Source organism: Dermacentor andersoni, chromosome 2 (genome assembly GCF_023375885.2).
Source record: "Dermacentor andersoni chromosome 2, qqDerAnde1_hic_scaffold, whole genome shotgun sequence".
Taxonomy (NCBI): domain Eukaryota; kingdom Metazoa; phylum Arthropoda; class Arachnida; order Ixodida; family Ixodidae; genus Dermacentor; species Dermacentor andersoni.
The window spans coordinates 99,049,636-99,074,908 of record NC_092815.1 but is presented as its reverse complement, the minus strand read 5'-3'; the positions used below and the strand labels follow the sequence as shown (position 1 = coordinate 99,074,908).

Here is a 25,273-nt window from a genome sequence, read left to right as displayed (position 1 = left end):
TACAGAGGAAGAGACGTTTCGAAGAATGGTTCGTGATTTGCCGATACCTCGATTGACCGACGAACACACGTCCATCGTGAAAACATTAGATGATCTCTGCCGCGGGAGCTGACTCGGCGGGGTCTACGCTGCTCCAGTATTTTCGCGAAATTAAGAACTACTGTGGTTAAGCGGCAACCATGCGGAGGCGTACGTACTTCGGGCGAATTTTCGGCGTCGCCGCGTGTATGTGGCAGCGGAAATATATTGCGCAACACTCGAGTGTCAGCGTTACGCGGGGGGTGGGGGGGGGGGGGGGGGGGGAGGTTGCAGCGTTGGTAAACTCTGCCCAGAATTGATTGTGCCAGCCGTGGCTTCCATGGCGCTGCACGATTTTGACGAAGACAATCGCAGTCTGTGTTTCGACGACTCGATCGTTTAATCCTTCAGTTGCCAGCAGTAGGAAACTATGTACGGTTGCGATCGATGCAGTCGCTGTTGCGACGAACTTTCCGCGTACCAGACGGTGCGCGCGCACATTATGGCGGTTTATCCTGTTAAGGTGCGAGTTAAGAGTCTCGTTTAGTAGCGGTAAGGTTCGTTTGTTTCCTTTCTTTCTTTTCTCTATCTCTCTATTCCCCCCCCCCCTTCCCGGTGCAAGGATTCTATAAGCGTTAGTGAGTGCTTGACGGTGTTGTCGACTGCAGGAAGATGTGTGTGTCTGCACTACATCGCACTCGTACAGAGGAAGGAACATTTCCGAGAAAAAACGTGCGAGCCGTTGCACCGGTGATAAACGCGGTACGAGGCTTTGCGCCTGCGATCGATTGCTTTCATGCAATGCCCGACGTACTCCTTGGGCATCCAGAATGGATGGGAGCGACGCGGCCGTGTAGAATATACTATAAAAAGCACGAAAAACAGACGCAAATGTATTTGGGCAACGAACTGTCGCGTTTCGACACAGGTATATCAAAAGTTAGTTAAGGATTTATTTTATATATATATCGCCTACTTCGCGTGTTAAACTCGGAAGCGTTTCTCAACTGCCCATTCCATGCAACAGCTTTTTGTCCGGATCTGTAAGTTTAGTTGCCTGTCTACTGACACACATTTAATTAGTTGTGCTTGTTTATAGATAGGACCATACAATGCGCTCAAACAGACAAGTGCGTAACAGTTGCGTTCACACACATATTGAATCTGAAATTAAATAACTGTGTTCATTCTTGTGATTTAAAGTAAGGGAGAATCAAAGTGTTTGCCCTTATTTTTTAATAGCCAAAATAAGGTACACACAAGAAATTACAAATATACTTACTATTCTACGTACCTTACGCTATTTTTATACATAGTCCACACACCGGTTCAGACATTTGTCCCATCGCAGCAATAAATTTGAGGTGCCCTTCTGGTATAATTTGTCCGACTGACTAAGGAACTACCGTCGGACTGCTGTCTTGGCCTCACGGCTTCACGGCCATTTACGAACTCACAACACCACTACTTCACACTTCTCAAAGTGAGGCACCTTTCTCTATACGTGGGCTGCATTTCACTGTTGATTTTGATGCTTGTTCATCCCTTGCTCCATATAAAACAAACCACATTTCGTTGCTCGTAGTACACCGTGGACGTGTGAAGCACAACCGCCATCTTCGGATGGATGGGTGGATGCTACGAGCGTCCCCTTTGGAACGGGGTGGTGGGTTGCGCCACCACGCTCTTATTATATTTCCTAATGTCCTACCTATGTTAAGAAAGAAAAAAAAAACACGAATTCCCCATAACCAAACTTTCTGATCCCCTATTGGAGCCGCTGTTTGTCGTTTGCCTACTTTTCTTCCATCAATCTTCCAATCGCCTCTTACTAATCTTTATTGCGGACATGCTTACTTTCCCCCTGCTCACGCTAAACCCATGGGCTTCAAGGAGGCCAGATATGCCTAAATCGACCGGGGGGCAGTTATCTTCACATTCTAATTCTTCAACAACTGACGGCATCGCCGTGCCGCAGAGCTACCGACACAAGGCCGGGCCGGTTCAAGAAAGGTCCACCGCTCAGAAGGGATATGTTGACTTCGCATTTATAGCCGTAATTTAGCTTTAAAAAAAAAAAACAGGGGCAATGACTTTCTGATTCGTCCTCGTACGTTGCATCGCTTGTGGTATTGCTTGTCTTTCCGTCTGTCTTTATCTTTCTTTCATTTTTCTTCTTCTTTTTTCTTTTCTTGTTTTTTAACATGAAAGATGGTGGGGTGGCTAAGCTGTGTGGCCACCTCGTCTATAAACCACAAAACAAAATCAACATTTGTGGAAACAGCGCCACACCCAGCAATTTTCTTCCCGTAAGGCAGATGAGTATAAAAAACGATGATGTCGTACTGACCTTATGGTACTAATAAAGTGTTCGCCCAAACAGCGTACGACACTCAGCACACGCACTATTCCGGCGCGTGGCTAGCCCGGCCGAGACCGTTTCCTCGGAAGAAGGCCACGCTGCCGGGTGCAACCTTCCGACAGCGCGCGTCGACGACGTTCGGCCTCGCTTCTTGACACGCCGGGCTTCGTCGACGTCGCGGCCGTGTTGCACCGTATATGTGCGAGCGGGTTGCGGGGCGTGCGCGACAAACCATTTATTCCGAGAAGTTGCGTCGGATTCGCGCGGGCTTTCTCCCGCCGCGAATGTCCTTTAGGACGATGGCGATGAGTGCCGACAGTGAGACGCGCCATGGCCGAGCAACCAGCTGTGCCATGGGAGGAGGTGCGCCGTTGGCCTCGCAGCTTTTAGGCCACGAGCGCCGGCCCTGCGAGGAAGCCGCGTTTCAAACGCGTGTCAAGAACACTCGCGTCGGCCTTGCCTTGGCATCTGCACCCACGCGCGCAATGTGGGGAGACGTAACGTTTGTTACGGGACTCGGAGAAGATGCGGAAGGGTTGATTCTGAGCAGGGACGTGTCCCGGGACGCTGGATTGAGGAATTGAATTAGTCGCGGCATTGAGCGCGCTTCCAACCATCAAGGCAAAGCAGCAACGTCGAAAGGGAACCGCGGCTTAATTAGCCGAAGGCCGATGGGCTCGCGCGAGCACGTTCACGCGTTGCGCACCAGAGGCCGTAACCAAGATGGCGTTGCACAGCTGATACAGCGGGAAGTATAGCAGCTGCGTGCGCGACTGCTCACGAACATCGTTTTGTGCGTCCAACTATAAGGCATCCCTCTGTTGATATACGTTCGAACCTGTGGTGCGTTACTCGCGCCCACTTGCATTTCACGCAGTGCATACCGAGAGTATAGGTTCACCATGCGGCGACGCGGCATTATGTATATGCTGGCTGTCACAGGTTTTGCTTAGATGGTTGTTAATCGGCATTCGAACCTGCAGGCCGTAGTTCGCACCCACTCACATTGTATATATGGCGGAGTACTTCACGAGAGTTGGATTAATTATGGGCATGGCGCGGCATTTTATATCGGTTGTCACTGGCCTTGGCTAAGTATAGGAAATTCTTATACGTTGAACACATATGGTTATATAGTGTGACCGGAAGCGTGCACAACCTTCTGTCGAAACGTCAGCGTCGACTGAAGGTCATTTAAGCGATCACATGCGCGGCCTGACCGACGGTCGTGCCTGTATACTTCTGTCTGAGACATTCAAAGGCGTGCAGTATACGTAATGTGCTAACGCTACTAACATTACAGCATAATCTGGCTGCTCTTGTATCCTACCAAATCTAGAACTTCCGCGAAATTATGCGCTCTGGCGTGGTTGGGTGTAAGTGAGGATTTGTTCGTGTTCGTCTTTCTTCCTCTATATCTCCCCCTTTCCGTTCTCTTTCTCTTTTTATCCCCCTTCACCCTTCCCTCCGTTCAGGGTAGCCAACCGGAACTGCCTCTGGTTATCCTCCCTGCCTCTCTGTGCATCCTTTTTTCTCTCTCTATTGCTTTCTCGGAGTATTCGATAAAGCGGCTGCACGCGCGAGCAGCGAGCACGCTTTTCAAGAAAAAACGTTCTTGGCAGACGCGTCGACACCGGCTTGCTCGCATATACTGCGATTCTTTTACTTTTCTTTTTTTGCTTCCTTCGGCTAACTGTATTGTCCACAGCACGCAGACGCCATGTCGGTCACATTGCTGCATCGGTGAGGGTCGCAGAAAATGCATGTGTATGCGTATCTTCTTGACTGGGTGCGCGTCTTTCTACCGCTCATGCTGATGCCAACGTCACTTGCAACTGAAACACGTGACCTCAAATCGAGAAGAAATGCGAACAAGTCGGTGAGATATATTTAAAGGAAATAAAAGGAACTTGAGAAACGAGATCCACAGTGGCATTCCAAGTCAAACTCTCTTATGCTTGAACAAGCAATCACAGACCCAGAACGTCGTCGCGCGGCTTTCAGGGTCTTGAAGCTTAGAACAACATAAAGCTGAGCTAGTTGGTAAGGATTCATAATGCAATAAAGGGTAACGCGTGCAGACACGGACACAAGAGAAGAGGCGTTCGTGTTGTCCACTTTTCTTGTGTCCGTGTCTGCACGCCTTACACTTTCTTTCTTCAGGGTCACTCGCGAAGCGTCCATAACAATTTTCAGAGATCACGGAGACGCAGCGTCTCGAACGACAGTGTTCTGCATCTTCGCTCAATGGCAGCGTGTCGAAGCGCTAGCTGTCACGAGGGAAGAATTGGTGCCGTTACGTATACCGGGTACCACCGTGCAGTTCTTACCGCTGTGCTAGACTTCACTATCATCGAGACCGGCCCGCGAAAACGGTTATAAAGTCACAAGAAAACGCGGTAAGTTTCCGAAGTATGCTAAACGCAATAAAACGGGCATAGCGATTCCACGCCACTTCACGCGAGGCGTTAAATACCTAGATTTTTTTTCGAGGGACCTGTAGTGAAGCATAAAAAGCGCGAACTCGCTCCCGATCGTTTTCGACTGGCGCGTCGTGCTCCCAAAGGCGCCCCTTCGGAACAAGTCGTGACCCGGTGCCGTACTTCAGGCACACGAGCAATCTGCTTGATAGGCGGTCATGCTTGTACGCGAATGTTCACGCCCACTCGACCATCCTGGTTTGTTTGCTTCCTCCTCGGAGCGGGCATTCGGTTGGGGTGTGTGGGAGGGGGAGGCTTTTTCCGCGTCTCTACGAATTCCTCGCACTACTTATTCGCGCGCGTTATTTCCACCCCTCGCGTCCGTCGTATTCGGAACCGGCGGGGCGTCTCGTGCCCACGGGGAAAGGCGTTCCTTGCCCCGTGCCCCCTCCTCCCCTTTCTCTCCTCCATACCGTCTACCAGGCGACCGACCGGCGGGGCCGCGCGCGAGAGGCGATGAGTCGCCCACGCGCCCTCGTCTTCCTTCGCCGTCGGTGCGGCCCGAGGGGGGTTCCGAGTGGAAGTAGAACCCTCGTTGCCCCTCACCCCCCCTACCTTATCAGGACGCCAGGGGCGCCGGCTCGGATCTGACCGCGGAAAGAGGCCCCCCGTCTCTCTCGGCCCAACAGGGAGGATGTTCGTACTTCGTCGGTCTTCTCGAGTCACTGGAGTCGTCTCTGTTATGCAGCGCGCGTCGACGCCAGCGCGTGCTGTTGAACACGGTTGTTTGTTCTTCGGACATTTGCTAAAAACAGTATCGAGAGACAGGAAGAACGACGACAAGGAACGGCACGAGGTACAAACCAGTCGTTCCGAATTTTTTTTAATTTCAGGGCTACTGACTTGTGGAATAGGACAGCATAACTTCGTTGGTGGCAAAATTAGCATCCCCCCCCGGCCCCCCTCTTGCCCCGTCCTATTGAATTTCTAATATAGTTTTAGTGCCTTCGAAGCTCGTATTGGGGCCGGCGGAGTGACCGACGTTCTCAGTGCAACGGGACAGGAAATAGGAGGTCTGTCAATCGGAGAGAAAAAGAACAAAAAAGAAACTCATGTGCTTCAACGGTTCTAAGTCCGTACATGCGCGCACTCGAGTGACGAGCGCTTGCGTGGTGCTGATTGACTCTTCTAACCGCACAGTTCCATACCAGCCAACTCTCCCGTAGTTTTCGTGGTTTCCGAATTCGACCCGTTCTACGATTTTACAAATGTTATCGTCAAGTCTTATGGATTCTATTCGCGAAAAAAGTTTTGCCCGTCGGCCTCCGACGATCCCTTTAGAAGTCTGATTGCGAAAGAACACCAGAGGGTATCCGCTTATCGTTTGTTTATTCAGACAAGGACCCGAAGCAAGCGAAATCGGCAACAGCAAAGTCCCTGAAAGAGTCAGCGTGATATCCAAAAAAAAAAAAGAAGAACAAGGAAGGCAGAGCGTTGCTTGCCAATTTGTGCTGTTCCGAGTTTGCTGCTGAATGCGTACTGCGTCTATAGGTAAGTCATCGTTGACAACAAAATGTGTATGTATCTCACAAAAGGCTCGGGGCAGGGCTTCAAAAAAAAAAAAGGAGAAGAAGAAGAAATGCGCCTCCTCATCCATGCTCGGGTTGGGTCTGCGGGACTTTTTACGAATGTTAAAATTCAAAGGTAGGATCAGGTATGCACTTACGGATGATGAAGTCGGCGAGCGCACCCGTCCGCGGGGACCTCGTTATGTGCGGGAAAACGCGGCACACCGGCGGCCCCCCGCCGCCGCGGTATGCGCATCAAGTGCGCCGACACCGCGGTCGCCGCAGTGGCGGGTGTCTTTTCCGTTTATCGCGCGAGCTTCGCCGATCCCTTTCCCTTGGGGCCGTCGCATCTTCTTGACGACGCCGCGTCTCTGGGCGAGCAGCGGCGTCCAGACTGGCGTGGCCGCCGCCAGTGCAGCGTGGAATCCGCGCGTGCGGGCAAGGGGGGGGGGGGGGGGGGGTGCCTTCACGTGCACCGCCCCGCGTACCCCCGCTGCATGGTGCTCTTCCCTGCCCACTTGACAGTCGGCCTCGTAGCACGTTCCTGCCGGGTTCTTCTCCCTTCCCTGTCCGGAGGCCCCCGTCGCGGACCTATCGCGCATACCTTTTTAGCCAGTCTGAACGTGAAGAGGAAGCGTATGAGCAAAGGAACGCTTTCGAACAGGCGCATGTAGATAGTTGTGCCGTCGGTGCGCCCCCCCCCCCCCCCCCCCCCCCCCCATCTCCTCGGTGTTGTGCGCTGTCAGGGCTTAGTGGAGCTCGCAGCCGCTCGTACAAGCGCGTCTCTGTACCCCTCCCCCACCCCCCTGCCCCCCTCTTCTCCGTGAACTTTCACCTGGCGCGCCTACCTTACTTGCATTCGATCAAAAATTGCGCCGGAACGCGCTCACCCGTGCTTTCAGTAACTCACGCTGTATGAATCAATCACTGATGCGCCCACTCAGTCTGGCTTCGCGTAGTATCTTGCGCTGAAAAGGGTGAACTGCAGCGCCTTTGCCATTAATAATATACGGTTCTGACACAACTTGATAGCAGAATAGTGAAGCCGGGGGCAAATTGGGTGTGTTCCGCTCTGACCACGTATTATATGCTCCTTGGTTATGACTTACAAGCAGCTCGAAAATGGATTAGGACAACTCGGGAAGGACCCATAAATCGTACCGAGTCGTCCCCGTACCATTGCGCGCTGCTTATAAAATTTACCTACGGTTTGACTGCGTATGAATGAGAATCTGGGTCCGCATTGCGGGGTGCGCTGCGCATTTGTCCATAGGCGCGCGCCGCAGTGGCTCGGAGGGCGTCGTGCTACCGAGCGCGAGGTCGCGGGTTCGGTTCCTGCCATCGGCGGCTGCACTCCGACGAGAACGCGATTCAAAAACGCTCGTCGACCGTGCGAAATTGGGCGCAAGCTAACGATCCCCGTGGTGGTCAGAATTTATCCAGAGCCCACTATACGAGTGTCTTAATCGGAGTTCCTTCCCACAATAAAGTTTATTCTCTCTTAATCAAAGTTCCGCCATTAGCGAAGAGCGGGGTTGCAGATTAACGCCGTACTATAGTACGGCGTTACTCTGTGCAACCCCGCTCTTCACTAATGGCGCAACTATAGTACGGCGTTATTCTCTGCAACCCCGCTCTTCACTAATGGCGGAACATTGATTAACACACTCGTTTAACTTATATTTTGCGATGAGGTTCAAATGAAACGGCTAAAGAAACTCGTGAGAAAGAAAAACAGAACGGGAAAACGAAGGGATGTAGTTTTCCCAGCCACTCCCCCCAGCTGTCGATAACAACAGAGCGCGAAGGTAATTGATGGTAGCGGTGTCGGGCCGCAGGCGGTCGACCATGCGTGCCAATGCACACGAGCCGGTTGTTTTTCCCTGCTGCGCCTTGTCAAGACCCGTGGTAACTCAATTATACATCGTCTCGGTCTGGGTGGCCACGCGTCAGAATAAACGAAACAAAGAAACGATTAACTTGAAACTCTTCTAGCACGATTTAACTCTCCGCCATCTCGAGTCTGTTATAAAGAGTGCCTTCATACGATGTTCTTTTGCACAGAGGTGACGTCAGAGCGCTCATGCGTCTGTAGTGAACATCTCTGCTTACTTTGCGCGGTGTATAGGCGTAGCCATGTATACGTGGTGCATGTTTGCTGATGCAGATGTGAAGGGCGGCGTGTAGGTACACAGTTTATGATGATCGGAATTCGGGGCGGACAGGCTTTTATTTCTCCGAGAAATGTACTAGTTTCTTTATTTCTAATTTTACTTTTATTTGTGTATTTTCTTTTTCTTATTATTCAGTAGTTAGGTGCTGTTAGCAGTATGCTTCAACGCAATAGACAGTTCGAGCAGGATTCTTCTCCCCGGTACACTGACGTAGTGCGGTGAAGCATATTTAAGCACATCCGCCTATATGCAACGCATTTAAGGCCTTTGCTGTAGCGATGTCGTACATGAATGACAGAACGGCCTCGTGTATCTTTTCGGCTTTTTTTTTTTTTTCGCGCACAAGGTCTAAGTAGATTCGCTGTTTAAAAGGGGTATACCTTAAGCGTTCTTCGCCCTAACATGCCTCCGAGCAGTGGCATGGAGACGTGCGATCCAGACAATAGAGCTTTTCCTACGTGACAAGTGCCGCTCGACGCTTATCAAGAAAGGAGTAAAAAGAATGAAGGAAAAATGAACCCGCGGTGGTGTTATCCGAATGCACCGATTGGTCAAGCGAACTAAGCCATTGACATTGCTCACGCGTGTACGCGTATACGACTAATCAGTGCGAGGGCTATGCGGATCAAAACAGCTATAGCTGCTTTTTTTCACTTGCCCACTCGCCCGTCCGTTATGTTCACCGTTATAAATCTCGGCGCTGAGTTCCGTTTACTTTCTCGTCTGTAGTAGCTCTGCAGCACGCCACGGCGAACGTCCTGAACTTGTAGTTCGCGGACTTCCCGGTTTGGATCTCGCGGTCGTAGCGCTGTATTTGTGGAGATTCTGATCTCGCCCATCTCTTTTGAGATAGTACATGGTGTAGAGACGTCGTTCAGGTGCCATCCATTTCAATAAACCACGGCGCGTCAACGAATACGCAACAGCGCCGGCTGTCTCTGGTGCTGTGACAGCATTCACTCTTGTGCTGGATGTCCGTTAATGCCGCGTTAAAGCAACATAACAAATTCGCTTCCTTTCTTAACTCATTCGACTACAGAATGTGCGACTAGATGATAATACGTTTTTGCTTTCGATGTTAGGAGCGCCGTCCCCAATGTCCTGTTGTTTGCGTGTGCTGGTTTACAACGCGTCCCGTATATACGTCAGTACTGCAGCCTATACGTGACGTAGCACTTGGCCACATATACGAGCCGGTACGCCGCACACCTTGGGTCGACCTGGCACGCCGCTTTGGATGGTGGTGCGGAGCGAGGCGCTTTTCAAGCGCGCTTGTACCGTGCAGGCGCGCACGTAAGAAATCGAACCCGCATCCTTGGCATGCGATTCCTCCTCCGCACAGTCGTCGCAACGCAAAGCGCGTCGCGCATAAAAGCGTCAGGCGCCGCGCGTCTCTGCGCGTTGAGTGACGCCCGAATGACAAGCCTCGGAGTGGGCGCCAGCACTTTTGTTTTGCGCGACTCCTCCGTGTCGTGCGTGTACCGCACGACGTGCCACCACCACTGCAGAGCTGTCGCGCGGGTCACGATGAGGAAGGGGCGCCCGACGTTGTTATCATCACGCAGACATTGTGCTGCTGCCTCCGGCTGCGACGTCGTAAAGAAAGCTACGATGCTGCTGCCGCTGCTTTCGATGGCTGGGAAACAATGCGCTCCTTTCTCTTGTGTGCTTGTGACCGAGTATACGTGTGTGTATGTGTATAGAGGAGGGAGCAACGCTCTGGGGAGCGCGCTTCGTCTGCGGATCCGTGACTGGGTGCGTTTTGTTTGGCCTGCCTCTGGCGCGCACCACGGAGGCGCCAAGCGCGTCTGTCTGTGCGTCGCGCCTGCGGCGGGCGGCTCGTAAAGATAGCGCAAGATGAACGTCCGGGTGGGGTGCGCTAGTGCTTGGGCGACGTGTCTGGCGCGTTACCCGTTGTGGCAGTGGCGTTTGCGTGCGTGTGTGCGTGTCAACCCTCTTGACTTGTTTCGCTTCGTTTGTTGACTTTTCCAGCACGCCCCATTGGCACTTTCGAGCACAGCACTCCCGTGGTTCGAGCTGCATGCTATACTCATCGCCGACGTGGGGGCAGGTGCAACCCTTTTCTATAACTGGAACAAATTCGCACTTAACAAGAAGTCGCTCTTTTCACGGGACATTTAAATGTTTCGTTGGGGAGAGAGAAAAAAAATCCGATTGCACGTACCTAAAAGCGCTTATGAGTTGAGCGCGTTGAGACGCTTGGCCATCCTAGATAATCTAGCACAAGGCCGATGCACTTCAGTCCGTAACGTCGTTTGGCGGTCCAAAACAATTGCGGTCCAAGCAGCATGACGCCATAAAGAAGAGTGCTCAGGCCTGCTATCTAGGAGGCACTTGTTTAGCACAGTGGGTAAGACACTCGGCTTCTGAGCACGGAGTCGTGTGTGTATATATATATATATATATATATATATATATATATATATATATATATATATATATATATATATATATATATATAGTTCGGAACTCACCACCGCCAACCTTTTTCATTTCGTATTTACTCTATTTTTATACATTAATTTCCTTATAGCGATTACGGAGGCGCAGTTAGAGAACGCAGGCGAGAGCTTTCGCGGCCAAGGAACGCGCGGATAACACATCCTTGTGATAGCGAGGGTGACGTGGCGTCGCGGCGATGCCCTCACGCAACACCTGGCGCGCTGTATGTAGCGGCAGCAAACGTTCCCTTTCCCCCCGCTCTGCTCCGTCGAGGCGCGCTCGTGACGTGGTGTCGCAGCCAGTGGGAATTTAGGCGTCGTTTTTCGTTTGTCCAGACGACGGACGCCAGCTTTCTCGCTCAATTGGCCATTTGATGCCTTCGCATCAAAAAGTAAAGTTTTTTTTTTTTTTTCAGCACGGGCTTTAGTGCGCGGCTATGCCGTATGTAGTCACCGTGTAAGTCTCGCAGCATCGCGGCCCGCACTCTCGGAGCAGCACCAACAATCCGCCGGTGTTCATTTAACCCGATAGCGTTAAGGACCCCGGCCGTGTCGCAGAAAATCCGGTGTCGGCGTCCGGCGCCGGCGACCCCGTGAGCGGAAATTCCCGTATATGTTTGGGTACATGTATATGCCACGCCTTACTATATGACATGCGGTGTGTGCGGGTTATATTGCCACACCATTCTGTCACCAAAGTTGGTCATACCTTGTCTTACATTCTTGCAAAGTTGTTCCTCTGAATTTTGATAATGACAACCCGCGTACAAATCTCGTGAAACGAAACACCGACAGCGCATGCCTTTTATGTTACATCTTATCAGACTTGAATATTAAGAGTGCGAAATGCCAACAGAAACCTGAAAATGATGTAATCTTTTTTTTTTTTTTTTTTTTTTTTTTTTTTGAGCGCGCGTCTGTGCACTATACCTCCGAAATCGGCCCACGCAAGAGGCCGCTTTTCTTCCTAGAAAGCTCGCCTTGGTGCATAGCGTTCGCCGCCAGTGTATTCCGGTAAACATTACGGTTACACAAGCTGCAGTTGCCGGGAAGCGTATAAGAAGCAGTCGGGGATATCCCAATGCTATCGCGCTCGGCTCTTAAAGGCGAAGGTTAAGCGTCCTCCACCTTTTTTTTCTTCTTTTTTTCGTGACTGCAGGCGCTGTATATGCCATACGCACACGGGTCGATCGTCCTCGTATGTTTGTCCACATTCTGTATGATATTCACAAGACAGCTGCTTATCACGACGTTCTCAAGAACTAAGCTGCTATGGTCTATAGGTAAACAAAGACAGACAAATGGAGGGACAAACGAAGGGGCATGCGGAACTTTGTGCGATCTAGCAAGCGATAGCCCACCATTTATTGCCTATGTAGAACTTTAACAAACTATCAAAGGAACACAGATATTTCCAATAGTCTCTCTGAAATTGGACACATTGCCGGTGTTTGCAGATGCCTCACACGCAAGTGAATGCGGCTCGTCATAGTGCTTGACTCGCTGGTCAGTATATATCTATACGCCGTTCGGGTCGACCTCCTAATCATTTCCCACTTCGTGTCGTCTTCTTCCTTCCGATAAAACGATATGTGGCTGTACTAGAGCGATCCAAATACTATTACTTAAAGTGCACACGTGAGTCTCCTGCCTCCGTTACCTTCTATGTAGTTTACGTTGCCACAGTGCGGGGTAGAACGGGCATCGCGTGCACGTTCGTGCGTATACGTGCGCGCGCGTGCCAGAGGCGCGGCGGCCTCCTCCTCCTCCGGTGCTGCTGCTGCCGCCGGAAATTGCGCCCCGCGTGCGTGTCGGGCTTCTTCTTCGTATGCGTGTACCGCGAACCATGTCGCGACACACCCTTAGCTTCCTTCTCTCTCTCTCTCTATCCTGCTCTCCCGTTATTGCGGAAATGTTTGTCGTTCTCTTCCTGTGCCATAACTGATACAGATAGAGTCTTGTATTGAAGGGCTTCTCCTTACGATGCCAGGGGGCGGGGGGAATCGGCGCAGTCTTTTCTTTCGGTGTTCCTTTTTGCTCGTTTTCTTTGTTTTCCCCCTTTGTACAAATAGCGCAAAGATGGACACTCCGAGCCGCGCAGCGCGGGAAGCGCTTCGGATATAGTTTTCACCGTAACTGCTGGCGCTGACATCACCATTTTTGACACGCTGCGTAGGATGTTTGTTTAATGCCCTCGCGGTTCAAATTGAATCGAAGTCGCTTGCAGTATGGGCGCTGCTCTTTCTCTCCGCAGGTCATCGGGCGCATGACGTCACTACGAACTGAGAGTGCGCGCGCACCACCAGGAAATTGGGCCCGCTCTCTCCTTAACTGCTAATTGGTGCTCCGTTTTCTATAAAAGCAGCGACGCAGTCGCTGCCTGCGTTTTTCGTTTTTCGTTGCCTCATCTAGTTGGCGAGTGTGCCGCATTAGGAGCTGCTTCTTGTTCCCGGAGTTGCCTGTCGACCTGACCAGCCGCCTTTCTCGTGTCAAATGCAACAGTGTGCTTTTGTCCTCGGACCTTGAAATTATCGACCTGCTCGGTCCAGCAAAATCAGCTTCCCTTGCTTGAATATGAGTGAAACTCGTTAAGCAGTGCAATGGGTGGCGGGCTTTACTGACGACACAATGCATAAGGCTGCTTCGCGCGTGTAATACAGGCACGAAAGCGCGAACGCCGGTATGCATGACTTGGGGGACGCTCACAGTTGAAGAGCACTGCATCAGGGTAGCGAAACTTCCGATTCGACGGTTATTCTGGGGGCGTTGTGCATCGCTGTTGCAACCTCGTTAGCTAGCTTTCATCATAGAGGACGTCACACTTACGTCCGAATATGCTTCACGTGACGTACTGGTGATGGTTGCCGTCAGTATGGTCAACAGAAAGCTCTTTGGAAAACTACATGTGCAGCTCTGCCTCTTTTCGACATGTGTTGTTATTTCTCTTGGAACCGCTTCTTCCTCTTGTTTCTTCATCGTCAACTTTGGGTAGTTTAATATGCTACTACTAAATACCTGCAAGTCCATCCACGGGTTCTTACTTGAACTTACTTACGGTTCTTACTTATCGAGATGGCCAAGCTCTCCTCGTAACGCGCTGCAAATCATGCGTCTCCTTTCGACGTTAAAGTCTGTGGGCTGTGAATATGGCTGATGGTGCTTTTTTAAATAGCCCTCTGTTGATGTGTGATCCGTCCATGACGTGGGAATAGACGCATGCAGACTCAGCCAGAATTCAACTGCGAACAAGTAAAAAAGCCACTACAATGCGTCGTCGCGTTTACAGATTTACCTGCATTTGTATACGGTGGTTTCATTAAAACTCCGGAACGTACATTCGGGACTACACCGTGCTTAGAACCTGGATAAAGAGCGATTAAACGTCGCAATTGCATGTAATTACGCTTAATAGGCGTCCTGATCAGTTAGTTATTTTCTGATTTCGTTTCAAAATATGCTGATGGTATACGCGAGCCTTCGCTAAGAGTTTCGAAGTAACCGCGCCATGCAGTGAGTTCTGCATCTCGTCGAGACATGGTGGTTCGGCCCTGCCTCGCTCTCGGCACTTCGAATGTCAAACAGAACGCTGCGCCCCGTTCACTCGCCAGAGCTGGAGATGGCGGAAAGTTTCGCAGGATTCCCAGAATGCACGTCGCGAGGCTAATTTGGCTCCCGTCACTCCTGCGCTATTTCCTAACTTCTTGCCGGTGCTGTTGTTCTGGGCAATCGGCCGCGCCTGCTTTCCTGTCTGGCTTCTCGTAATCTCGCCCTTACGCTGCAAGCCTGCATGCACAGGCGCGATGCCACAGGCGACCGCCGCCAATCCGCGGCCCGTAATCCAACACCATTCGTCGTGCGGACTTCGCGCGGGGATTTGTGGCGCATGGTCGCGGCCGCCCGCTTCGGTTTGGCGACACGAAAGTTGACTGATCGGGAGGCGAAAGTCGGTCGGCCGGCGGCCTCCGACCCCGTCCACTCCCTCCTGGTCGGCCTGGGAAAATGCTCGTCGTCGCGTGCCCCAATCTTTCACGATTCGCTCGCTCTCTCTCTCCGTCGGCGTCACTTTCTGCATAGCTCAGCGCTTTTACGGTTGCGTGCCCGAGCGCCCCCTCGCTGGACAGCGAAATCGCGTGCTCTATAGCTCGCTCGCTGCCTGGCGCGCGCTTCGTCCGGCTTGGAAAGATGAAAGTTCGAAGTGGGTCACCGCGGATGGATGAGCGCCCACGCTGTCGATGTCTTTTGTATTTGGTTGCGCAGACAATTCGCGCGTGCGTGCGTGCGTGCGTGCTTAATGACAATCGCGGTTGTTGATTTCAATGCATTCCCCTTTATGTAATACCGGAGCATTTGGTAATACCTATTGAAAGAGGCCCCATGGACAGTAAAAGATGGCGGAAGTAGCATGCTCGCATTTTTCGCATCCCTGTGCTTTTCCATCTTATAGTTTCCGTTCGCCTTCGGTTTTACCGTATTTCTGTCGATGTGTGTGTCTCTTGGTGTGTCACCGAGTTTACTAAGTCGTCATATGACCACTAACCTGCGCTCTGTTTTCTCCTCCCTTGTTCTTCTTTTTTTTTTTTTTTGGTCTCTCGCAGAATTCGATGGATCTGCCACCAGACAAAGCTAAACTGCTCAAGCAGTACGATGACGAGAAAAAATGGGACATGATTTGCGATCAAGTAAGTCACTTCCCTTCTGCTCTTTTTGGCCGTGGGCTCAGCTGGACACGCCCACATCAGGGTGCGGCTCGACTGTGGAGTCCGGCAGAACCCGGTGGACTGTATATACTGTTACGCACCTATACCGCGCCTGCATGTGCCACCGATGTTAGTTTTGACGGTCTGTGCATTGCTCCGTTTGCCTCGACCTTTCGCTGGTCTGAAGAACCAGCCTTGAGATGTCCTAGCTCATGCTCCGTTGCAACGAATATCTTGCTTTGGAGGAAGCTTCGTCATTGTTGGCACACGATGTAAAATAAATTACACCCTTAAACGTGTTAAGGGGTGTAAATATGTCTATAACTCACACTCTTACACTTTTTTTTTTTTTTAGTGCAAGAGTGTGCTTTAGAAACAGATACGCACCGTCATTCACTTTAAAGTGTGCAAATTATCTTACAGTGTATATACTAGTTCTAGAACAGATAACTTCGAACGCCAATCCACCTTTAGCATAGGGAAAAATCGCCTCAGCCATTGAGGCGCTGTATCCACATTCGGGCACACCGATGTTAAAAGCGAAAGCGCTCATAAAGTAACGATTGTGTGCGATGTTATGCCAGGTATAGAAAGGCCCAGCCTTCATCTAAAGCTGTGGGTGCACTCTTCTGGCGCAATGGACCGTACGCGTTGCGGTTGCATTTTGCATCTTAGCTTGTATATAAGACCTACGAACCGCATCTCCTAACCCTCTTTACCACAAGCATCATGCACGAGGCGCGATGTGTTGCAAGTTTCTCGCAGTTTTCCACGTTTCGAAAACACTTGTGAGCGCGTGTTGGCGCTTGCGCGTTCCCGTATCGGAAGCACTTTTTTTTTTTAAGCTGGTGGCCGACAGTGCGACATACACACTTTGTTTTGTGTATACTTTTGAAAGCCGTCCACATTGAGGGATGCAGTTACGTTGCTAAAGGAGTGGTGCCCGACAGGAGGGCACGGGGCAAGTGTGTGCATATGTAAAGGATTTTGATTTGATATTGTTTGTACTCGTATAATAGATCGTTGTATATGGATGAAACCTAGTTGCGAGTGAGAGCTTGTCCCGTGGCCTCCATCGTCCTTGTGTTCTGGCTTCTTGCGCTGTTGTTACAAAATGCAGTCGCACCAACTCGCCCAAATTTCCATCCTATTGCGGCATAGAGAGTGAGTTGACGTCTCAGCCTTGTCGAAAAATGATAATTTCAGCTTTTCTTACGCACCACATATACGATAGTGACCTGTGCTTTATAGTGATCTCGCACTAAGCGAACTGTTTCATGTTTTGTACTAATATGTGTTTTTTTTCTCTCTCTTTCCCTGTTCCCATTCTTCCCTGCCACCCCGTTTCCAATCTGCCCTCCCCCCTCTATGTGCATTGGCGTCTCTGTCGACCACGCCCCCGCCTTCGCCATTTTCCTGTCCCCGCTTTCACCCTGCGTAGGAAAAAGTGATCGCAAAAGAACCCCCCTCCTTTTACTTACGTAAATTAAAGACCTACCTTGATCCCCGAGCTTCCAGGAGCGCCAAGGTAAATAATCAAATGGTGTACGATGCCGTTTCGACATTATTGTTACCCATACAGGTATACATTTCTTCTTCTGCCTGCGTTTTTCTGCCTCCATGCATCGACCTCACTAACTGTGCGGGGTGTTTTTTTGCGTGCGTGTGTGCGGTGGTGGTAAAGGACACTGACTAACAGAGGGGGTCTTCTTGGAGTACGTACGCCTCACGGAATGTGACGCGTATTCTTTTTTTGTGCGTGCGGTTCTAGCGGAACGCCGTAACTAACAGCCCGCACTGTGTAATGCAACGCACCTCTTTTCTCGCTTCTTTCTTTCTCTCTCTCTACATCTGTGCATATCTGCATTCCACGCGAATGCTCTTCTTCTTGGACTGCCAGCGGTGGAGGGTAAATATTTAAGCGTGTGATGCGAATGGCGTTGTCACTTTCTGTGAATGCGGCTCGTTTTAGGGGCCATTATGCATCTGACTTGAACTGCCTTTTATCTTTTTTTTTATGTGTGTGCGTGCATTCGGTTCTCGAAGCCCGTTTCGGGAGCCTTTTGGTGAGCCACGGGGGCATGCGGTTTCACTCGCGATCGCAAAGGCACCGGACACTCGTACTCCCGTTATTGACGATGAAGTGCTCGCATAACGAAAAAAAAGACAAGAAAATGCTAAAGGAAACGAGAAGATCTGACGCACTGCTGGTGTGAGACGAAAATTTATTTCCGAGACCTACCTAATAATCGCCCCCCAACCTCCGGTACCTGCACAGGAAAAAAGGGCGGAGGAATTATTAGCGGAGAGATATCTGTTAAACCGTTTTACATACTAGGTCAGCCATAACAACAAAATTTAAGAAGGTAGTGTCTATTTCTTCGTCGAATAAGGGGAATGCAGAGGTGGACCTGTGCCTTTGCTTTCCAAAACGTCAGATGACGTTGCATAATGCGTGCATGACTTTTATTTTTCTTGTTTTTTTTTTCTCGTGGAAATGATTATATAACGTTTTTGTGCGTGCTAGTGGGGACGTACTCGAGCGCTCGACGCAAGTGGTGTATATCGGGTGTACACCTTTTCACGCACATAGTGCAGCTAAGGAGTTATAGGCCAACGCGAATTTGCGCTCGTACTATCTAATTAAAGCAAACGAGAACCAGAGATACTTGTAGATTGACGAAGTTAGGAGAAATCGCTGGAATGGTCAATCTCTGTTGCAGACGGCATTAATAGGCATAATATGTATATGGAATAATTTTCAATTGTATAGTATGCGATTTTGTTAGAGTAACTTGCTCGAAATAAGTATACCTTTAGACTGCTCTTCAGGAAAAGGCACAAAAAGAAAACAAAGCGAAGAGAAACTGGGTTGAAGCACCGAGCCACCGCCCGTGGCTTGGATTGTCAGTTTCTCCTTCCCTTGCGACGAGCGCTTCCCCAGTAAGAGAGCGTTGACTGACTAAAAAAAGGAGCGAAGGAACAGGTGTCAGGGTCGCCATCACAAGGCCGCCCGTTTCGCGTTAAACTCACGCAGTGAGCCGTATATTTTCGCGCATAACAACTTCATTCTACTGCACGCCAATAATAATCGCTAACGGATGCTCCTCACGGTTGCTTCGTGAACTCGGTAGCACCGGTAAACGTTTAACTTCGATGCAGTTCACCGCAGAACTTTAGGGACGTATTTCTCGAAACTTACGCTGGGCGCGGGATTTAGGTTTGCTAAAGGGATATAGGCATACTCCACGGCTTCGACTCTGCGCAGCTCGGACACGTGGCCCAAATCGAATAACTACGTAGTTAATTAGGGAACACTTTGGGATTAGCTAACATCGTACTTCGATTTGTGGCGCAAGTGTCCTCACCTCCTCAAGTAACCCAGCCGATTTGACGCAATCTGGCCGTTAGAGACGTTTTACAAGCCTGCTTCCGGTGGAAATCACCCGGTATGTAATTCCGTCACGAACAGATGATGTTAAAATGCGTGCCTCTAGAAATGCATAATTAGGAATCGCTCTCGCGTTAACAGAGCGTTCACTAAATGCGAGGAGAAGGCAACAACCGTGTCAGGAGTTGTTCGCGAGCTGATTCAGCACGTAGGGGATTTCCAGCGCGTAGCGATTTTTTTTTCGCGCTGTTACTTAATTCTTCTCAGGATGCATTGTTTAGACATCGCCTGTTGCCGATGCCTGCGACCTGTTCTTTCCTCCTTCGTCTCTGGTTTGGTTTAACATAGTAACAAAATGTGTAATATTCCTTCACGCGCGCATGGCACCTCTCTAAATAATTATTTCGTATTTGTTTCGGATAGGCTGCACGATCCACGTGTAGTGTTGTATATGCATGTGAGCACTGTGCATGTGCTTGTGTATAATGTCACACATGCATACACACACTTTGTGAGCACTGTGTCTTTTGAATTTGCATTTACCCGTTGCATATTTCTAGCGCGAGTGTGATTGGTGCAAGCTCCGTAGTAATGATCGTTCCCGCATGTCGCTTCTCGGAGAGGCGAACACGCGACGCCGCGTCACGTTGTGCTCACGTGATCAATTACACGTACCAATGCAACAGGCTCGCCATGTGAGACAGTTTAATCTTTTAAGAAGTAGTCAACGCGAAGACCGGTTCTGCGGAAGGCGTTCTTGAGTGCAGTTTGTCTGGTACTCATTATCCTGTTGCAAAGTTACAGGAAACATATTGCATAGTTGATATGATTATAGCATTGCTGTGTAGTTTTTCAGTTTGTTGTTTTCGTGGCTTAATTTTTGCACCTGATGAGAGCAAATACTTCTCGTCGCAATTTTATGGCTGGCTTGGGCCAATTGTTGCCCACCTGAGATCATTGACGTGCAACGTAATTGCTCGCGAGCGCTTAAATGTGTTTAGATAGAGCACAAACGAAGAAAAGAACGCCTGACGGATTACTTTTTTTTTTACAACACGCAAAGCAAAGTGCTTACTGTCAAAAGAAGGGGAAAAAATGCGTTTCATTTTCTTTCTTTTTTTGTCATGTTCATAGATTTCGATTCCTCAGCTCAAAGTTGGTTTCATGCGGGTCGTACAAGGCGTGTGAGATACGGTGGTATAACTGACAGATTAACATATAGTGTCCTAAGATTTGATGCCACGGAATAAACATTTAATCCTGTCCAATATTGTGTTACTTGGAATGGCGTGCGAAGCTTGCTACGAGAGCTGTGCGCGCGTGATATGTGTGATCCTGCGTTTTCCGTGTGTATGCTGATGTCGGCTGGCTCCGCCCCCTGTTGCCTTTCAGAGAAGACGAATGTTGGGAGACTCTAAATCCACTCAGGTCCTACGGGACCTAGAGATCTCGTTGAGGACAAACAACATTGAGTAAGTGTTTGACACTGAATATTCTCTACCTCCCCCTCTACCCGACCGTCTTGCTAGAAACTCGTTATCTAAACCAGCTTGTGTGGTACAGTCAGTTAAATTCTGTTGTCCTCAAGTATCCTTCGACCACTGGTGAAGGGAGCATATGAGATTGTGAAGGCGACGTAGTCGAAGATGCCCTTCGATTTGGAACGCGCGTTTAGTGCCAGTCGTACTTCCCTGCAGTGGCGTAGCCAGGGGACGGTACACCGAGCACGTGACTGCGGAAAAGAGGCTTTGTAAGCCAGAAAAGGCGCAAAAAAAAAAAAAAAAAACCCGAAAGACTTGTGGCGACGCCGCATTGAAGTTAGCGCACTAATTCACCGTGACGTCACGGATTTTGATGTCTGCTCGGGCCTAGTCAGGTAATTCTTTATCGCTAAAGAAGGAATACGCTAAATCCCAATACAGCCAATGAATGGACTTAGCAAGTGGCTCTGGTACGAAAAAAAAAAAAATTTACAAAGTATATTGAAATCAGTGACGTCGCATTGACATATACCAGCGCTGGCGTTTCGGAGCGAAATTCGAGATTGACGAAGTTTTTGCCGTCTTATTTCGTCCAGTAAGCATCGGCATGCTCCCGTAGATTGTAGGAAAATATGTAGTTTTTAAAGAATTATTCGCCTGTCTAAATTGCGTGTGTAATGTCCCTTTAACGAGTACCACGCGTGCTAAACGACGCACGAACGTACATTGGTGCTAACGGCCTCGGGCGACAATAAAGCACAAAATTACTTTTCCTACGGACGCTGTTCGCGAGTTAAGCATCGAAGAGCTACCCAGTTCGATAGTAAAAAAAGTATGTACTGCCTATAAACTCTGCGCTGCCAGGGAAACACAAAATCGCGAATGCGTGCCTTGGGCTTTGTTGTGGTTCGTGTAATCACGCTGCGCGGCAGATGTTCCGAGGGCGTGTGTTATTTCAACCCAGGGACTATATCAGACGAAGTACGGTATTGGTTGAAGTTATGCGGTCCTGACCGAACGCAACACATCTTGAGGCTCGTTGGACAAATTCAGTGCGATGAAAGAAGTCGTGTTGTATTGCGGCAGCGTTCAATGTGTCGAAACCGCGACAACTTCAAGATGACTTTGAAGTCACGTGGCGCCACATGTAAAGTTTGAACTTCCACGAGGCAGTGATTTGATAACATGGGGTCTTATACGACAGCTATAGGGCCCGTGCATTGATGCGGATGTATAGCGTGGCGTTTGTATGCACTGCGTCAATTTTCGTTTCGTTCTTCCGACTTTCTTTAGGTGGGTGAGAGAATTTCTTGACGAACAGAACAAAGGGCTCGAAGTGCTCATTGACTACCTGACGTTCCAGCTTGGATTTCTGAGGTGAGTCTCATGTTATTGTATGTTGGGCGCAAATTACGGGCTTCTCGTGAGCTCAACTTGTACTACGACGGCACGTGTCTATATTTCGTGTCGATGACTTTTAGCAGGCTATTCTCGTGGGATGGTTGTAAAGCACAATGCAATTAGAAAGTGCGAGTGACAGGACTGCAAAAAAAAAAAAAAAAAAGAGGAGCTCGTAGACGGGATGCTCTCTCTTTCTCTGCCTTGATCGCGAAGAAAATGGCATAATTGGTGCCGCTCTGCTCAGTGAGAGCAGCGCCCTTCCCGTTCTCTCCTTTTGTAGTGGTCTCTTCGTTTGTTCTTTCGTTATTGTTTCGTTCTAGAGGGAACGGGTCGAACAACTGGCCTTGAGCATTGCGTTGCACAGAGACAGCTGCATCACGTGTGCATGCGCGTGACGCAGGTACGACCGTGAGGCCGCGATGTCTGCCACGGCCTCCGAGAACGGGTACCCGGCGAGTCCAGTCAACTGCCGCAAGTCTATTCTGGAGGTTGACACGCCGCGTCTGAAGCGTGCTTCGCGCCATGCGGCCAAGCTGCACATGGGCGAGGCGGAGGACGACATTCATGTCTGCATCATGTGCTTGCGGGCCATCATGAACAACAAGGTAGGCGCTTACTCCTCTATTCCTTCCTTTTGCTGTCCGATTTTCATCTAACCTGGCGCTAAACCAGTCCCGTCACGAGCAAAATGGCGTCATTTCTAATTCATCTTACCATTCTCTCACTCTTTCACGTGCTCACCCACCCATCCAACCAGCCGCTCGCATGTGACACAGGAATGTTGACGTGCGTCTGTTCTGTAGCGGCGCCCACTGTGCCCGCTCGTGGCGGTGGGCTTTCCCGCGTGCTCACTCTTGTTGCGGCGAAGCCCGCTTTGGCGAAGATTGCTTCGTCGTCTTGGCCGTGTTTCTGATGTCTGCTGATGCAGCGTTGCTTCTCCAGGGCGGTCTTCTTCACTTTTCCCTCCCTCCACTTCTCTTCACTTTAGCAGGCCACGGGTTCATCGTTTATATTTTTTTTTACATATCTAGCCGTGTGTGTTTAAAGAAAGTGATATTTGTGTGCTGCTCTTAAAGCAAAGAAAGTGATATCGTGAAGGCAACTCAGGTATCGCAATAAATGGGGAACTGGTTAAATAGTTTACTCATAATGGCAAAGCCTTTAGCGCAATTAAAAAAGGCAGAGACGTGACAGAGACACAGGACAGCGCTAACTTTCAGCTGATGTTTATTTTATAAATGTCAATTGAAAGTTAGCACTGTCTTAGGTCTCTGTCACGTCCCTGTGGCAGATACACACTTCGGTGCGTTTGCAATTAAGTGGCTTTCGTAGATGATGTTGGGTGAATCAAGTCGGTTCTACTTTGTCAGAATGCAGTAGGAAATGAAACTCGAAAAGTAGGAGCGAAGCTGGTATCCTTCACCAGTATTGTGACAGTTACACTGTAAGGTCTCACTCCACATCCAGCTAAGCTACTGAAAGAGTATTTCTTGCAATTTTTCTTCACCGAGTTCATCTGCACTTCTTATCTCCCCTGTTGCAGTTTGGCTTCAACATGGTGATTGAACACACTCAAGCAATAAACTCTATAGCCCTGAGTTTAAACCACAAGAGCTTACGGTAAGTATGCACGTCGGATTTTACCTGTTTTGACTTGTTAGCTTCACATATTAAATAACCCTGCTTTTTCATATTTTTTTTCGATCCTCTGCCTGATCATTTTCTCCTGTCGTCATGAAGCAGTCCGCTCTGATTTTTAATCTGTATGTTTTATATGTAATTCTCAGAGCATATGCTTAGTCTGTTCCCTATGTTATATATGATTTTCTTATTGAACAATCATGATGCAATTTTTTGTTTACACAATTGGTAGTCTCTTCTTCGGTAGATTCGAATGACATTAGACTGATTATCATTCTGAGGCTTAATGCATACCTGTCATTGGTTATGTGTTCTGAGAGAAATAGTTTGCTGCTTGATGTGTTAACACTTTTGTGTAACTAGTTGAAAAAGTCACATTTTGTTTCTGTCATTGCTGCTCATAACTTACCTTTAAAAAAGTTGCCACTTGACACATCTTTACACGTTGATGTTAACATTTCAGAAAAAGAGCGTATGGTTAAGGCTCTTGAATGAATAGTTGTATATAAAGCCATATTTTTGGGCTTTCCTACTTTCAGCTTCTGGATTGCCTAACCGTGGCTGCTTTATTGAGGTGTTCTTCAGAGAAACGAAGGATTGCAGTTGTTTAAAATGAATGTATATAAATGAATAAGCATCTTCTGCTGATGATAGCCAGTACTTTGCAAGTTCAGTTCCAGCCAATTGCAGCATTGGACATAGCATGAACAAGAATTGACTAGTATAGCCTCACCTTCAGAGATGGTGCGATGTTACCATGAATTTCACCAGAGGAGAATGTGAAACAGCATCTAAGCAACATGCATGCATAGAGCATACAACCTACCCTCACCACATATAAGCAGTTGTCAGTATGTCTTTGCAAAGCTAGATCTGACTGTGGCTAAAACAATCCTCCACTTTGTTGAGAGCAGTTGTTGCAGGTAGCTGCAAGCAGTGAAGCAGACAGACACAAGTGTGCACTAATATTAGCATTGTAACACATGTGAGTCTTAAGTGAATGATGCTTAGCATCCGCCATGCTTCCCGGACATGCATGCACTGGCTGGTGTCATGTGGCTGCAGTGTCATCATATAGACAAGGCAGTGCAGGTTCTTATCCAGTAGCTAAACATGCAACCAGACAGGAAAAGGCAATGAGTTAATTCAGGAGCGAAGGAATACAATATATTAACAGGCTGACACCTGCAACATTTTCTCACTTTTCCTTTTTTATAGGTACAGTTAACAGTACTTAAACCAGAGCTCAACTAAAACTGCAGCTTCTCAGTCCTCATGCACTGCCTTGGGCAAGATTTAAACTTGTGAATCTATAGTTGGCTGTAGACTACTGCTTAGAATGTAGCACTGATTGAGAAACCCAATTTTGCTGCATGTGCGGTATCCATTGGATGTTTCTTTTTATGGAGTGCATGCAACCACAGTTTTAACTATCAATATGCACTGACAAATGTCTCATATCCTTGTCCTCCCTGCGTATGCTCAGAACAAAAGCCCTGGTGCTGGAACTGCTGGCTGCCATCTGCCTCGTGAAAGGTGGACACCAGATCATCCTTAATGCTTTTGACAACTTCAAGACTGTATGCTGTGAACCACGGAGGTTCAAGACACTCATGGATGATTTCCGGGACTACGAGACGTTTAATATTGACTTCATG

At 49.2% G+C, this 25,273-nt stretch overlaps 1 protein-coding gene across 2 annotated transcripts in view; it reads left to right on the top strand.

Annotated features, from left to right (window-relative positions):
- Frl (formin-like protein) overlaps window positions 1–25,273 on the top strand; it is a 273,897-nt gene that overhangs the window by 203,549 nt on the left and 45,075 nt on the right. The window contains exons 2-8 of one of the 2 annotated variants that reach the window (XM_050188371.2): window positions 15,600–15,683; window positions 17,143–17,229; window positions 20,485–20,564; window positions 21,867–21,950; window positions 22,375–22,579; window positions 23,518–23,594; window positions 25,102–25,273. In XM_050188371.2, the coding sequence (XP_050044328.1) occupies window positions 15,600–15,683; window positions 17,143–17,229; window positions 20,485–20,564; window positions 21,867–21,950; window positions 22,375–22,579; window positions 23,518–23,594; window positions 25,102–25,273 (789 nt within the window). Of the gene's footprint in view, window positions 1–15,599; window positions 15,684–17,142; window positions 17,284–20,484; window positions 20,565–21,866; window positions 21,951–22,374; window positions 22,580–23,517; window positions 23,595–25,101 lie in introns of both variants that reach the window. The other variant, XM_050188370.2, reaches the window with a different exon arrangement.